Source organism: Antennarius striatus, chromosome 8, assembly GCF_040054535.1.
Source record: "Antennarius striatus isolate MH-2024 chromosome 8, ASM4005453v1, whole genome shotgun sequence".
NCBI classification, from domain to species: domain Eukaryota; kingdom Metazoa; phylum Chordata; class Actinopteri; order Lophiiformes; family Antennariidae; genus Antennarius; species Antennarius striatus.
In genome coordinates this window covers 22,898,998-22,917,169 of record NC_090783.1, presented here as the reverse complement: position 1 = coordinate 22,917,169, position 18,172 = coordinate 22,898,998, and the positions used below count along the sequence as shown (strand labels likewise).

The 18,172-nt window shown below is 37.3% G+C and overlaps 1 protein-coding gene across 1 annotated transcript in view; it reads right to left on the bottom strand.

The window, feature by feature from the left end:
- LOC137600479 (zeta-sarcoglycan-like) overlaps window positions 1-18,172 on the bottom strand; it is a 246,628-nt gene that overhangs the window by 98,648 nt on the left and 129,808 nt on the right. Inside the window, exon 2 of the mRNA XM_068322135.1 lies at window positions 3,259-3,468. Coding sequence (XP_068178236.1) covers window positions 3,259-3,468 — 210 coding nt within the window. The remainder of the gene's footprint in view (window positions 1-3,258; window positions 3,469-18,172) is intronic.

Sequence of the window (18,172 nt, the reverse complement as noted above, 5' to 3'; positions counted from 1 at the left end):
CACGCGCGCACGCACACACACACACACACACACACAAACACACACAAACTCTTCCCCCACAACTCCCGCCTCTCCAATTTACTGCCAAAGCCGTCTCTTCAAAAGCAAATCTCTTTTTCTCTCTCCACACCATCACAATGTAGATCTCATCTGCCAGCTTGAGACAAAACAAAAAAAGTTTAGGAGAAGCCTCCATTCTACTGCAGTCATGTAGATGTGATTAGAATAATGACGATGAAAATGACTCATGGCACCTCAGAGGAAGAAACTCCCTATAGACCTGTTTGAAATGAGAGATAATGATGTACAGTTAGGTATTTCAGTTTGCCTTAGATTTTTTTTTGCCTCCAATCATAATAATTTAACCATTCATGTAGTTTTCAGATATATATAACTGTACAGACATATTCCATTATGTTCATCCTCTCCTTTCTTTTTCTGTTTCAGTCGTCATACATTCAATCAAATTCCTCAAACTTTTCAATGTGTCTATGACATTCCTGAAAACTTAAGGCTAAAATAAATTCAGTTGCACCTTAAAAGTCAACAATAAAGTCAATATTTCTTAATCATTCATATAAATGTTGAGCCAAAGCAATGACTTCCCTCCTTTTGTTTATTGTTCTGCATGGGGTTTTTTTTTCTTCAGTTCATTGGCAATGGAATCAGACCAAGACAGGTGTATAAATATGGTAGATTTATCTGATTTGTTTGCATGGTGAATAACGCTTGCTTATTTATACACCGTTGTTATTTATACACCGTTGTAAATGGTGTCGAGATTCCAATTTACATGTTGCTTTCAGGACAAATCTGGTTTTCATAACCTTGTTAGCATAAGAGAAACAGGTGGAACTAATAAACATTAATGGTGTTCCAGGATGGGTTAGGTACTATGAGTTATTGTAGATGTTGTGTCCTGTATTATGGCTCCTTTAAAAGGATGTCTGAATTGTTTATATGACTGTAATAACTGAAATTATGGCCACATTTAGTATTTTCATCCAGACAAGGTAGTTGACAAAGGATTTATATTTCATATTTAAAGAAACATAGAATGCACCATCTGAATCACTGAACCTCATTCTTTACTTATATGAAGAATATATTCCTCTTCCAATCACATGCAGAGCCAGAATAGAAGAATTGCCCGTTTCTCAAAGCAATATGATGTTATTTTTGATGAAATTGTCTACATACACAATTTCACAAATAAAAAAATCTGCTATTGTAGCACTACGTAATTAAAAAAGGCTTTGACATGACTTGCTCATTCAACTTTTGTCTCTACACAGCAGTTTTACCCAGTCCAATGATGACATTAAAGCAACGTTGACAAGTTTTTTAACAGATTGGGATTTTCAGCATCTGGATTATTCACACACCACATACAATGTCAGCTAATTCAGCTAAAAAGTACACGTGATTTTTATATGACAACGGATATCAGGGTGATATAAGAAGAAGAAAAAAACTTGATTTGAGAAGATAAAGACTGGAAAGTCTAGTCAAATTTATTGCCAGTGAAGTAAGAGTATTTCACTTAATAAGATTTCTTGAAATAAGACAAAATATATAGTCTTTAGAAAAATCAAAATGTATTGGAAAAATTAATAAATCTCTTGCTCTAAGCACTCAAAAAGTAGAAGAAGCAGTTACGTACTCACAGAGACACAGAAACACAGTTTCAAGAAATGTCTCTGAAATACAAAAGTCTTACAAATGTATTGTAATGGACTCTTCAAAAGTCAAACCCCAGTGCCTCTATCAAGTTATTTTCTCTGCCTTCCCTTTCGCAGTGAAACAGACATTTGTTGAGGTGTCTGTGGACCTCAAGGGTAGAGGACAGGAGGTAAAAAGTTGAGGGTGGACATTCAGACGCTGTATTTGAACCGCATGTAGATACTCACTCAACCCTGTCAACCCGCTCCCTTCTTGTCTATATTTATCAGCCTCTGCCTCACCCATTATGCCCACAAAGCATTTTTCCTAGCCTTGAAAATAATCCAATGGTTCTTTCTGTTATCTTATTGCTTTTTTTTTTTTTTGGTTTCGTTTTGTTTTCCCATTCTTTGTCAACCATACTAATCTCCACAATGCCAGAGCTCTCTTTCAATAGAGAACTGCTAGTGACGAGATTAATGGCTGGGAGGTGCAAATAACACATGGGGTCTTCATCTGTAATATTCATTTTCCAGATCATTCTCCAGTCTGGCAGCTAATAGAAAAAAAAAATCCAAGTGCACCTTCTTTGTGTCTTTTTCTACTTATGGTTCCTCCTGTTATTGTCTTTTTTGTTTGTTTGTTTGTTGTCTTTCCATGTCATATTTCTTTAATCACAATTAAAATTAATTTAGATCTACAATGCCAAAAAACACGTTTGTGGAGAAATAAACACTCAGATTGAGCTACTCAAAAAAATCTAAACCCAAAGGTGTTTCACCTCTTTCTTATTTCATCTTTCAGGATTCCTGCATTTAAAAAACATTTATTCATTGGTGAAGATGTGACTGATTATGATTAGGGAAATGCTGTGGTCAAGGTCACATAACATGAAAGATGAGCAGCTGTACGAGATGTGAGGCAAACACAAAAAATCCGTAATTCACACTGATTCTATGCCAAAACCTTTCACTGACTAAATGGTGATTAATAAATTAACTGATGACAATAAATGACTATAAAAAATGCATATCAACAGAAGTAATTATTTCCGTTGATGCGTCCTACATTATTTATAGATTTTAACAATTTTACAGAGGTCAGGAAGTAATGCATGCAATTCCAATTACAACGTCAAAGTGTCCGAGTTATGCATACTGCTTATGAAAAGTGCTTCAGTGTTATAAATATTGTTTAATCTTGTATAGCATTAACTCACTGACCTCTATACACATGCTGATTTTCTTTGATGCTTGTGTGTGTGTTTGTATTCACCAGGGAAAAATTTGATTTTAGATTAATGCATTCTGTGATGTTTGTATGACCAGTTCAAAAGCAAAACCCCACAATATATATATATATATATATATATATATATATATATATATATATATATATAAATAAAATTAGGGTTTAGCATAACATTTTGTAGTATTTATTCATTACCACAGACTGGTTGAGATATTAGGTAACCTATAATAAATACATATGTAGGCTTGTGAAAACACACTATTGTTTCTTACCTCCGACATGTCTGCCATTGCAGCACACAACAGGTTATGGTTTTTGACAGGTATAAACACACATGTCTCTTACCGGTGTAAAGTTCATGACTTTGAGGATCCAGATTGTCAGTGCCAAGTTAACAATCATGGTGACGAGGAGCAGGAGGATGAAGAAGTACAAGCATCTCTTCCTCCAGCCATAGATTCCCACTGCCGGGTAAACCTGGGTGCCACACACTGAAGCCCCCCTCTGGTGAAGGGGATTGGGTTGCGCTGCGAGTATATACTGCTCTTGAGTCATCTGAAAGTGGAACAAATATGAAGAATATATGTTACATATCATTTATTAATTATCGATTTGCAGGATTGAGGTAGTGAAATTGTGACTATTTCTCAACTAAAATTGAATATATTTAGTATTATTTTATTTTTCCGTGAGCTTTTAGTTCACCTCTGAAAGCACAATGACGGAAAAACAGACATTCTGTCTTCCCTTTTTCCTCATCCTGCAGCAAACAGCAGACAAAGATAAGGCAAAGATGGAGGAGAGCGTAAAAGTTGGAGGTTTTGGTCTTCATGGTAGGGAGGATGGAAACTAGTAAAGAAAAAAAAACCTAAATGACATAGAAAAAGAGATGAAGATAAAGGAAAAGGTGATAAAAATGAGATAGAGGTGGAGACTGAAGTGGAGTGATAGCAGGGCAAGTAGTAAAGAAACGATGGAAAGGGTGGGGGAGGGAGTGAGGGGGCAGATAAGACAGCAGAAGAGGACAGAGTTCATTTGTTGTAGAGCAGCAGAAGAAGTCATTGGTGGCAAGAGATATGGACATTGGCTGTAAGGCACTGCTATCGGTCTATCTGTGACTCTAACTCTCTTTACCTTGAGAAAATTTCCTCTTTCCTCTCTCTCTCTCTCTCTCTCCCTAACTCACTTCCTATCTCACTTCAGCACCTCTTACCATCTTTATCAGTCACTGTCTCACACACACATTATGTCTTTATTTGCTGAGGCTGCATGACCTTAACACCTCACTGACTTGATTCTTTTCTTCAAACTTGCAAAGCTTTTTTTTCTCCATGAAGTCTCACACGACGATACCAGCAAGATACCTTGATGGGACTGAAAAAAATGGCTGATTCTTGCTTTTTCTGCAGGAAAAACAGAAATGCAGACTTGGACAGTTCAATTTTGAGGGGTTTGTAAGATGGACAGAAAGAAGATATTAACCTATAATTTACTAAAAAGTGAAAAGAAAAAACACAAGAACAACTTTGCATTATTGTGTCATGGATATTTCTATAGGTTGGTATTGCCTTATCCTTAATCAATAATACAAATAATGAGTTTGATTACTTTCCCTTAAAACCCAAAGTACCTTTGATGATAGCAACATTATCTAACAGAAATTGGTTACACTGAGGAAAGGATAAACTAAAATATTTTTAGTCGCTAAAAAGCCAATGTTCCCAAATCTATACTTTAACTATGAAGATGGAATGCAACGACCGTGTACAATTTTAGAAGAAAAAGTGTTTAATGATTTCAAGAATTACTGTCAAAAAGATAAATATCAACATTTATAATGAGCTTTAAAGGATGGCAGGATGACTTATTTCACAATCTATTTTTGTGTAAAGGGAAAGATGAGATTACTTTTACTTTTATGCTCTGGATGCTAAATATTCATTAAATACTTTGAAAAAAAATAAACATCCATCTTCTTCCTATTTAGGTAGGGGGACAAACACAAGGATTAGGCTCTCCTTGAAACAATTAATTATGTAAGCCGAGGTATAACTGTACCTACATTTATTCTGTTTGCTGTGTGTGCGTTTAGATCTTCTGGGCTGTTATCATTTTATTCCTGCAGATATCAACCAATGCAGTTGCACTTACAACATATCTGCGTGTTTAGCCCGGGTGACGCTTTACACATGGATGTATCACAGGGATAATGTCCGTCAACCAACAAACCAACGAAAATCAAACCTCTTGCGGTATTACGTTACCCAATTTTATATAAGCACACCTAGTCAATTGTTGTGACTTTTAGTCAAAACTCATCAACACACCGTTGTGCTGTAAGCACCATGTGACTGACATTCATTGTCTTGTGTGTGTATTTGTGTCTCATTATACTCATAGTCATGCAAGATTATCAATCAAGCTCCTTCTCTCCTCCCCCACAGTTGCTCACCCCTGAATCGTATTTGCATACTTGAGCTTTTTGTGTCATGAAAATGTCTCCCCACAGGTTGCGTCTTGCAACATTGTGTGGCTCTCTTCATTTTTTCCTCACTTCCTTGCTCCTTCACAGTTATTTTCAAAATTGTCCATCCTCCATTTCTCCCCCCCTTATCCAGATTGAATGCTTTTTTCTGTCTTTAACCTCACTTTCTCCTTCAGCCATTACATGTCCATGCTGTCTTCAAAATTCTGAGTTCCCTTCATTTCCACTTCTTTCCTAATTCTGACATTCTCATGCCTATAATTTCATTCCTTATTTCTTTCTGATCAGTCCATTCATTCCTCCCTTTTATCCTCCCTCCCTTTCCCAGTACTACACTCATTCCTCACTCTCTTCTCCCTCCCACCTTCTCTTTATTTCAGTGCATTTTGTAGATTGAACTGACAACAGAGTCATCAATCAATCTCATGGTGCACCAAAGCCTGGAGGCTCTGCACAAGTATGACCTAGCTTTTATTAAGACCATAATATCTTGACAGCAACAAAACAAAAGCTACTCAAGCCACATCACCAAGGTTACAATTACAACGTATCATAACCAAAGAAGAGTACCAGTACTCCAATATGATAGCACACACATGCACGTTGTTGAAAATGTGTTCAAGAACTCAAAAGGGGCATGGATTGTTGTAAAAAGACAATTATGTACCTTATTGTCTTGTTCTTCTGTAATAAATTTACTATGAGCAACTTTGCAGACATGAAAACACATTTAAGAAGTGTTTATATCTAACTGCCTTTCTGCATTCTGTGGGACCAACGCAAAATGAATATGACATGAAATTAGTCAAATATTAAATAATATCAGATAGGGGACATTATTTCAAAAATAACAAATATGATCAATAATGTATTGCATAAATCTGTGAAGTTATAATAAAGTAGGAAGATGTCAAAAGGAAGATAAAGAGCTGAGAGATGAAGAAAGAGATACATAGGAGAATCAGGTAAGTAGAGAGAAGCTCAAGATGAGTAACATAAGTCCTATTTTTAAAAAAAAAAATCACATTTTTTCAGGTCTCTACATATACATAACGGTCCTCCCTAACCCGACCAACTCCTAGAATCTGGTAAACAAGCGCTTCTTGCATCAATAAATATTGATGAGTTTTAGGAGTTTTATGAATTCATGGCCCAGACCGAATCAAAATGATCAGATTTTGCTAGAGTGGAATTTGTGACATCACAAAAGGTTGCTCTGATTGGACAAAGTGATTGACGACATTGATTGGTTGACACGCTCAAGGGCATGGCCGTTAGATGTAGACATCATAGTTGCTCAGTTGTTGGCTGTACAAAGCAACTCTCCAAATTCTTTATGAACAATGAGCGACCACAAATTTCCTCTCATATGCCAAAAAAAAAAAAAAGTACTGTAATTCTCTGCAATGAATAAGAGCTCGTAGTCAAATGAGATTCAATTTGATGTAGTTTGCAAATCAGCCCTAGGAGTCAGAGCAGATACAAAGAAGCACTGCCCGACATGTGGAAAAAAATAGATATATTGACACATGGCAGGGCATGTATTGATTTGCTGTGAATGAAGAGGTGTATGATGAACAAAAAAAAGTGAATCATTGTGGGGGTTTTTGCAAACAAATAAGAAATCTGTGAATGTGAAGAGTAGAAAAATGAAAAATGTGAATGCATTTTGAATTTTTACAGTTTTTACAGACATTTTCTTCCCAGCAAAATTTTACAGAATGATTTCACCATCTCTACAAAACAGAAGAGCTCTGTGGGAAACTTCAGGAGCAACTGCCGGGTCTAGTGTTACATGTATTACGTGTCTGAGTAAGGCAGTCTGCATTTCATCAGAAATCTGGGGATTTTGTCACAGAATACATGTACATGTATTACATCTTATGCACCCACATCAGAAAGTTGCTTTTGTTTTTTTTTTACATAAAGGCTACCATAAAGATTTCAGCTTAGATAGGTTTAATAAAAAAATGTAAATAGTTTGTTGAAAAATGCCTTGACTCAATAACTCTTAGGCTTTTCTTTGTTATCTACACATTTTCTTTTCTAGAAAACAAAGAAAAATGTATTTGAGATTTTTCTCAGTTCTTCAATTTGGCACATATAGTTTGAAGTGTGCAGACTTGACAAGTTATTTCATGTCAGAGACGTGCAACGCACAGTTGTTTAAAAGCATGTCCATTTGTTTTTCATGCGCATGAGAGCACGTTTGACTCGATGTGATTAAACACTAAGCCAAATGAATTGGGAGCGCTCTGTGTTGGCTGTAGGTTGTTGTTTTGGACAGTCTGTCATCCCTCTCTGTCACTGTGGGCACTCAGGTGTGCAGCTGGTGGATGAATCACAGCCACACACACACACACACACACACACACACACACACACACACACACACACACACACACACACACACACACACACACACACACACACACACACACACACACAAATGGACATACACACACACACACACACACACACACACACACACACACACATGGACACGCACACACACAGAATGATATATTAAAATGCTGCTATACGAAAAAAAAATACAACAACAAACAACATACGTATTGACATAAAATCAGACTGCAAGAGCATGAAACAGGAAACACACAAACACACACTAACACACCAGGCACATAGATTTGACTCAGGAACGCAAACAGGGCTCCAGTTCAGTGAGGCATTAACTATAACAACGGATTTACGATGTTCTACTGCAGATCTAGTGTGAAAAGAGCAGACACACACACACACACACACACACACACACACACACACACACACACACACACACACACACACACACACACACACACACACACACACACACACACACACACACACAGATAAATACTTAACAGAATGTCAGACAGAAATGTTCAGACAGAAAACTGTCAGACAGAAATGGTAAATGGACTGTAGCCTACTTATATCGTGGTTTTCTAGTTGACCAACCACTGAAATTGCACTGCAACATAAGCTATAGCATTCACCCATTCACACATAAATTCAAACACTGGCAGCAGAGGCTAGTGTGCAAGGTGCTTACACACCAGTGGGACAACCACTGGAAACATTACCTTCCTCAAGAACAGTGCATCATGCATGACTGCTGACCACCTCCAACCTGAACTTTTTTTTTTTTTGCAGTATGGTGGCCTTTGAGCCTGGGTAACCTTCATTAGGGTGACCTATGATACAGTGGAGTCCATAACATCTTGTGTTTTATCAAGCCTTTTAAGTGACATGCTGCTAAGCATTAGTTTGACATACGTTCACAAATTCAGGAAAAAAAATTGAAAATAATTAGATGGAAAAAAGTTTTATATATATATATATATATATATATATATATATATATATATATATATATATATATATATATATATATATATATATAATGTGAAAATTGATAATTTACTTAGTTTTTATGACACTCCAAACTCTATATATTTAGTCTAAAATGGATATGACAAAGTTTTTCAAATAAAAATGAAATAAAATTTCTGTCACTTCCTCTAAAATTTTCATATTGAAATTATAAGATCTACTCTCCCTATATAAGTTAAAATAATTTTTTTGTTTAGCCAAGCATCACTTCATTGGATTACAAATTGATTCCATGTTTAAAGGAAACTAATTTGGCTGAAGTAAGACAACACCACTTCCCCAACTCACCCCATCGCCTTTTTTTTTTTTTTAAAGTATAAAGCCTTTTTCATCAGGGTGTTCTCCTGTTCACCTAATGTTAGTGTTTTAGCTCTACTTTGGTGGTGAAAGTCTTGTTTTCTCAACTGTCTCTATTTATAGAGGCTCAGGAATGTAAAGTTGATCTCATTTATCTCTGTCTACATTCATCTCTATCCAATGAAGTGTTAAGTTTTTTTCAGGACTCACGAGACTAATTAGCGGATGGAAAAATAGAGCAGGAAAATGAGAGAGGTCATCAGAGCACTATAGAGTATAAAGAAAAGGAAAAATCAGCAAAAGTGAAGCAGCAGATTCTGTTTGATTAGCAGGTTCACTTCAGACATTAACTGTCATAGTAGACAGTGGGAAAGTCTCCCCACTATGTACCAGCTGTCATATCCTCATACTGGCTCACCAGGTGGGGAAAGAATAAACAAATTTCAATTATAACTGATATAAAGAAGTATTTATTAAATGCAAATTTAATATTCTTTTCAAAGTAAAGGTGAAGTACATAACAGACGGTGCAATGAGCAGCAGAACAGATTTCAGAATTGAATCACTAAGGTGGAGCTCGCAGAGTAAGTTATCGCATTTTAATTTAATACTTGATAGGATGTCGAAGTATTTTTGATCCACCTGACTGACAAAACGGTTTCATTACACATACACACTTAAACGTTTATTCAGTCTGCTCTGCAGCATCTTCTTGTCACTTGCCTTTAAATTACTGTGGAATGGCTGATTTTGTGATGCAAGCATGAACAAAGTGAGACTGATGGCCGGAGTCGGAATACTGGATGGGCTGTGGCTATTAATTCTAGTTTTGTGGGCATGACATTCATCATGCATCTCGATTTTTCATTTGTAACCCGGTGGTTCCCACACACTCAGGGCCGATCCATCATGACACACCTTGACGCTTTTACTCCTGAACATCCATAATAATATTATCTATTTCTATTTCTACAACCACCCCAAAGCACACTGCAAAACTTGAAAGGTTGGTATTTTAAAAGTGATTTAAAATATTAATTAGAAGCACTTTTTTCAACAGTGTAACAGTAGCATATACCATGCAAGTACATTTTCAGAATCACAGACATAGAGTCAAAAATGAGGTTTGTGTTGCTGAAGCACTGCCTGCTTTTCTCATTCTTGACTCTGAGGGCTGCTCTTCAAAGGGAGATTAGTGTGTTGAGATTAACTCAGTGTCCTCAAGGAAAGTTCAACTTGATACTCTTTTTTTTTTTTGGCCAATTTGAGTTAAAACTTATGTTTGTGTCTGTTTAAATCCAAATGTCATGGTAGCCACACATTCAGGAAAGGCTTGCTGGCAGCACACAGCAGAGGCAGTTGTACATTCAATATTTTATTCCATGAGCTGCATGTTTAATATCATGCGATAAGGATTTATAATAATTCATGGAGGTTTTAAATTGTCAAGGAATCTTGTTGCTTCATTATGCAAGGCTGCATAGGGAAACAACCCCAGATGCCACCATTACCATTTATTATCCTTGGTGTGGAAAAACAAAATGTAACAAATTAAATTGTTAATATTAGTATTGATTAACAAAATCTCCAATAGTGTCACAAACATCTGACAATTAATGACATTTGGATCTATACAGAAAATAACATTCAGATTTAAATTGACTCTTTTATATTTGTCCTTTAATTTAGTTATCTACATTTTGCCCCCCCTTGACTATGACGACAACACCACCACGGTATTCCATTGAAAAAGTAAACTTGCCCATCAAATAAAACATACATGTTTCATTTCATGTTCACATCACATGTAACAGGCATGTAACAAGGTAATGACAGTATACACAACCTCTGTGTCCACAGAACTCACAAGCATTTATGAACACACGCACTGATAGATCACTGTCAGTTCGTATTTCTCTGTGTTTAAGTAACAACGTTATTCAGCGCTGCCTCAAATAGATGTAGAATCTTCCAAGGGTTCACCATTTCTCTGTCTTTCATGTGTTGTTCTGTTTCTCTCTGTCATTATGTTTGTTTATCTCTCTCCTGTTGAATTCTGACTCACTCCTAATCTTGTTCTCCCAATATTGTTGATATTGTTGTTTTTCACATCCTTCCTTCCCATTCCTTCTCCCAGGCAGGCTGCCTCCCCTTGAGCCAGTATCTGTCAATCAAACAGCTGCCACTGTTAGACACCACCACCACCAACAATGGCAGTCTCAAGTTCAGCTTTTTCTTCCTTGTCGACTATGCGTTCTGCGTTTTTAACAGCTCTTTGAAACTCCTGAGAAAAGCTGATGAGCGTCTATTGTTTCTGACTGTGTAGTATCGGGCCTAAGCAAATTCAATCACACAAGCAAAAAGGTGAAAATTCTCATGCAACACAATGTGATGGTCTTAAGTAAAAGGTGTTTTAAAATGTTTGTCAGGTTCACATCAATTCTAGACTGACTAACCAATGATTAGTGTGGATGTAAATTGTTCAGTGGTCACAATTGATATAATGAAGCTTGAAAAAGTAGGACTTTATAGGAATTGGAAATTTGCTTCCGCATGAAATAAAATACTTTAAATGTCCATATTGTGCACTTCAAAACAAATATGTCGCTTTTTAGCAAATTTTCAAATACCAAAATATGTGAACTGCTATTGTAAACAGGGACAATTGAAAATGTTCAGCTACTAAATCATTGCTTATAGGAAACCAGTGACGATTATGTTCCACCATCGGATGACAAAGTTAAGCACATTGTGGGAACAATATGATGGTAAAATTTGGAGCAAAATGGGATTTTTTAAGGGATTTATTTCAGTGGAGAATATATGCAAGGGAACTTTAAGAAAAGGAAAGTACAATAACTATTTCTATCTCCCACAGTGTTATTTATCAGGCAGCGGAACAATGCCACAGATAGCTGTGTGTATGTCTGTGAGCGATTCACTGCCGCTTAGGGAAAGGAAATAGAGGAGAAGGAGATGCAAAGAGAGGTGGAGGCAAACGATTTCCAAGGGCAGGCAGGCAGGCAGGCGAGTGATGGACACCTGCTGTAAGTACGTCACATGCTTGTGTGTTTGTGTGTTTTTGTGAGTGTGTGAGTGAGTAAATCTTTGCTGGTGACAGAATCAGCACACAAACTTTATGACCCTGCTGAGAGAGCTGGCCTCCTCCATCATTCACAGCAAACCCCACAGCAACAACACCACCAACCACCACACACACACACGCACGTACGCACGCACGCACGCACGCACGCACGCACGCACACACACACACACACACACACACACACACACATACGATATGTTGGTTGGTGTGAACCTAATTTCACCCTATCTTTGTGCATGTTCTTTTGGGAGGTGCTCATCTCTCATAGTGTAAAATAAGTGCTCAACTCCTACTTGTCAAGTCACAAGGCATCAACAAACACTTTTTTTTTCTGCCCCCACTCCTCTAGCTTTCCTTTCAGGAGACTTTAAGGGTATAAAACCACCAAATCATTCGTTTTAACATGAAATCATACTGTATATACATGACTCTATCGGGGTTAATTATGTCCTGAATTATATTATAGTAAGAACTTTGAATACATTAACGGGTGTTAGTCAGTCTCTTTTCTTCCTTCCTTCCTTCCTTCCTCATGTCTTTTCTTCTTCAGTGATTATTAAATAAAGGTTATCTTCGGTATTACCTGATACCTCTCTCTTCTGTTCAGCCCTTCCCCCACTCCATCTCTGTTGCAATCAATCACTGCAGATCTTTCTGACTTCTCTATTAATTGTATTGTGTGTTTTCAGCCCAGCAGCCCTCATCAAAACCATACCTTTCATAGCTAGGGACCAAACAGCGTATTGTGTGACTGACATGTGTGATGTATGTCCAGCAGTCACTCATGTCCAAATCCCCCTATGGAGTACTCATATTTCAACCCTTAAGCCCTACACAATTTAATTGAATAAGCAGAGAACAGCTGACAAAGTGTGGCTGATAGAATATAGGAAAAGAAAAAACCCCCAAAAAGATTGGACAGAAATTAGTACCAACATGATTGATTGTAACTCGTGGTAATAATGCCTCCGTCTTTTTTCTTTATTTTTCATTCTCCCGTCACAGCTTGCCGTATTCCATACAAAAGCCTTATTTCAATTTCTGACATGCTTTTGCTTTGAAGCAGATGCTCCAACCACTTCTGTCCTTGAACTGTTTTTTTTTTTTTTTTTACAACCCTGTAGTTCTCCATATCTAAAAGGTAGCAGCATATCTAATGCAGTAATTTTCTATTGTTGCCTTCAATGACCTGGAATCCTTCTCCTTGTCTGTTGTATATATCACGAAAAAAAAGAGACAAAATCAAACAATGGAAACAAAAGCAAAAACAAAAAAAAATGTTCAAACTGACATCACCTTTTAGCTGATACAGTCTAACCTTCATACTGTTTTACAGTCAGAAACTTTTTGTTGCCTGCCTTCCGTTGACGTTTATTCAGATGGTTTATTTTCTTACAATTTTGTCTAGTTTAACCCTGAGTACAGTTTATTTTTCAACTATGCATTAATTTATTTGAATATCTTTCTCTACCCCAATCTCACAATTCTACTGGAATAAAATTTTAATGGTGAGGCTTTTTATAAGATTTTTATGCTTGTTCATATAAAAATCAACGACCAGTTTACCTTCGAAATTAGTCAAAAACAAACATACTTTGCAAACAGAAATATTTCCCTCCAGCTGCCTAATGAACCAAAATCAAAATACTTTCTACTAAAATGCAACATTTAACTCCACATAAAAATGCTAAGTTGCTGCAGACTGTGTCCTTCATGTAATCACAAGCAAATGGAAATCAAGTCTCTTTTCTACATTTTTTTTTATCAATAAGTAAATGGAAGGCAACCTTTAACACCAATAACGTCAAGGTTTATATAAAAAAAGGACTTATATTATTATGTCCTGGAATGAAAACCATGTTTTTGTTTGGAATTGTGAACTCTATACCTTGTTTGTCTGTGTCCTTTTGGAAGAAATAAGGACGATGCTGGTACACAGCTTTAAGAATGCGTTTCATTGTTAATGTGCATTAACCATGTGTCCCTGAACACAAAGGGTCTTCCTAAAGGACACCTGGGCTATCACTTCTGCATTTGCTATTTATGCAGGATTCTTAAACAGACAGGCTGTGTCAGCTTATAAGGAAATTGACATTACATACACATACACGCACAATATACTGATAAATGGAACTCCTAAAAAGTCAATGGCTGCATGCGCGTGTTCCATGAGTTGGATGTGTCTGCATGTCAGCAAAAACAGTCAGAGCTGACTAGCTAGTTTAAAACAGACATATGGATATGGGCAGATGGAAGGAAATTAATTAGCTCAAAAAAGTCAGGACTAATCGAGCATGAATTGATTTGTGGTGCTGTGACCTTTAAATATGACGATTACAAAGACAAACGGTGTAAGACGTTTTACTAAACAAGGCAGTCAGAGACTGCAACATCCCACGACAACCCTTGAATTCAAATGTTTACCCTGTCATAAAACATTTTTTTGCTTCTGGATTTTTGAAAATTTTGCTTGTTTTGTGATTATATCTCATCATGTTTTAGAGATGTTTACCTAAAAGGTAGAAAAGTGAAAATTTGACCTTGACCTAATTTTCAAAGTCAAAGTTGTGATCTAATTTTCATCCACTTGCCTCCCTGAATAAAACACTTTTTGTTTCGTCTTTCTATCTTATCCGGTTCCAGAGATATGTGCGAAAAAATGTACAGAAGTTGATATTTGACTTTGAGCTACTTCTCTAGTGAAGGTCATCATTTCATTTTCATCCCATTTGCTGCCTGTGTAATGTACTTTTCCGCTCATCTTCCAAATGCAACTGTTGTGATGATATTTGGTGGATGGACAGACAGACACACAAACACTGACAATTACATCACCGCTTGGTGGGATGTACTGACTTGAAAGCAGCTAGAAGCATTCAGGATGATACCCAGAACTAAACTTTAAATGTTGAGATGATTTATTTTCAAGTAAGCCTCTTAGATCATTCATCACAGGTCTCCAAGGCCAGTAGTTAAAAAAAGAGCACATCATGTCCCCTACAGGGGATTAATAAAGTTGATTTCTTCTTCCTCTTCTTCTATGGCCTTAAGTGAAAAGATTTATTTCACAGCCCTACTGTTGACTAATCAAAATACAAATTTTCTCTGAAACTAATCTTTGTGTCATAACACGCAATGATTTTATTCAAACACTGCACCTGAACATTTTGAGTTTTGTAAGATGTTACATTTGACTTGATGTTCCTGGTCATGAATTTCGTTCTTGCTTTCAGGGTAACACCAACAGGAACTTCCTTCATACAACTGCTACCCCATGTGGACACACATACCTAACAGTTGCTTTCAGAAATTGGTTCGCTAATCTGAAAACATCAGAAAACAAAAAAACAAAAAAAAATTGCTTGTCAAATATTCTCCTCATCTGTTTCGCCACAGCTGTTTATATATTATTTTAGGGCATTTAATATGATGACCAGTTAGCATGTAGCACCTGGACAAAAAAATTAAACAAAAAAGTTCCAAGGACACATGACTGAGATTGTTTTAATACTCAGTTATGTACATTTTACTTCTGGGTACGCACACACACACACACACACGCACGCACACGCACACACACACACACACACACACACACACACACACACACACACACACACACACACACACACACACACACACACCTGTTCAAGCGTGCATCATCTGCTGCTCTGTGGTGATGTGATTTACTAATTATTGTTCTTTTTGTTTGGATTCTTTTTGTTTGGATGACAAATCTAATGAGATTCTTCTATGGGGGGGGGGGGTAAAGGTGTGTTATCACCAATATTAATCATCCCTCACAATCCCACAAAGGTTTCCAAGAAATACCCACAGACATGAGTCGACAGAATGTGTGTGTGTGCAACGGTGACTTAACATTCGTTGCGAACAGAGTTGACCCCGAACAGAGCCGGGGTGTTTGTATGTCAACTGTGGAGTCGTGTGTGAATAAAAAAGTTGCTAACCCACGTCAACAGTCAACAAATAATTAAACAGCAAGATCTGGTTGTGAAAGACCTTACAGAGTACCTCTGCACTAAAGCATAAACGATGAGATGCACTCGAGAAGAATTTTGCAAGAGTTCACTCTTTCAGGCTGTGTTGAACAGTGTGCAGGTTTAAGAGTTGGAAGAAAGAAGGTGGAGCCCTGGAGAAAACTACAGCGTTGTCACCTGTGGAAAGGCTTTTCTTACTCAAACCAACAGTTCATTAAAAAAATATAAATAAATGGAGTTTGCGTGTATGACACATGCAAGTAGGTTCTCTGGGTTCCTCCCACCACCAAAACCATTTAACTTAAGGGAATTGGTCACTCTAAATTGACCGTAGGTCTTTCAGTGTATGTAAATAGATGTCTCTTGCTATGTATTCCTGGGATAAACTGGCAACTTAACCAAGGTGTACCAGGCCTTTCGCCTGCAGTCAACTGGGACGGGCAGCAGCGTAAACCCACAACCTGGATCTCGGCGAAGCGGCAGAATACATTTATTGATTTCTTAAAATTAACCTTCAAGAAAATAAATAAATGAATGAAAAATCAAGTGTGAAAGCACAAATGTGCCATTTTAAAGTGCTAAAGAAAAATACGGTATCATTCAGTCATTCAACTGCTGCTTTCGCTGTTGCGGGTCGAGGCGAACTGGAGCCTATCCCAGTGGACTTGGGGTGAGAGGCAGGGTACACTCTGGGTGCGACTGAGAGCCACATGAAAAACAAAACAAGACATACGCACACACTCACACCTACGGACAATTTATGAATGGCCAATTCAACCGAAGTACATGTTTTTGGAACTGGGTGGAAGCCGGAAAACCTTGAAAGAAGGAACAAGGAACTGCCTTACTGCAGCGACAGCGCTACCCACTGTGCTACCGTGCCACCTCAATAAAGACATACATTTTTTTGATACTTGATGAAAACAGAGTTTAAAGTTTCAAGTTAGTATGAACTACTTTGAAACCATTTGTGCAATATTTGGTACTCTCCTTTTTACCATCCATCCGTTGCCCTCTTTGACATCGGCAAACACTAGAAATCTCCAGCTGCTCTTCAAATCCTGCTTTCTCCTCACATACAGAGACAAAGACTTTCTGGCTGCTAACACACATGCATAATACATACAGGTACATTACACGCAGTGATACACCCACCCAACTACACACACACGCACACACACATGCACATGAACACACACACCCTCACCCTCTCTCTGTTGCCCTTAAGGCCTCTGAAAGCTTGGGAAATGCTGATTTCAATGGATCTTTAGAAATTATTTAGCTTTTTCGCTCTTTCTCTGGTCAAACTATGTCAGGATTTGGAAAAAATACAAATAAAAACCAACCTCAAACATGGTCTTGTTGTCTCTCCGTCTACCACTCCGGCAGGATGTAGTTTGGAGGACATACAAAACAACTGCCACATGCCCAGGCCTGGCCGTCCAAGCAAGTTCGGCCCTCAGTGCGAACCAAAAGAAGATAAAAGACATCTTAAAAACCCTAAATTGTCATCACAGGACCTACAGCAGGCTCTTGCTAATGTCAATGTAAAAGTGCATGAATCAACTACCAGAAAGAGACGACACAAGTTAGATTTTCATGGGACGCGTGCAAGTTCAGCAAGGGAGAAAAGAAAGAATGGAATAAAAAGAGGAGCGGTTTGCTATTTTTGTTAAAAAAAAACAACAACAATCTGTTCAATTTGAATCCACAACAATAAAAAGAAAACCATCAGAAACCAACAACACCAAAATATACCTCAGAAAGCCCCGGTGTGACGCATGATCAATTAACTTTTCTATCCCTGTAATGTGCTATTTAAGGCAAAAAAAAAAATCTTTTAACCCAGTAAATCAGTCTTTTCAACATATACCAATAGACTTTATGAACTTGTCAGTATCTCTGAAATGGTCATTTTACCAGACTTATAAAATGATTCATCCAGAAAAGGATTCATTTTCTCTAAAGAATAGA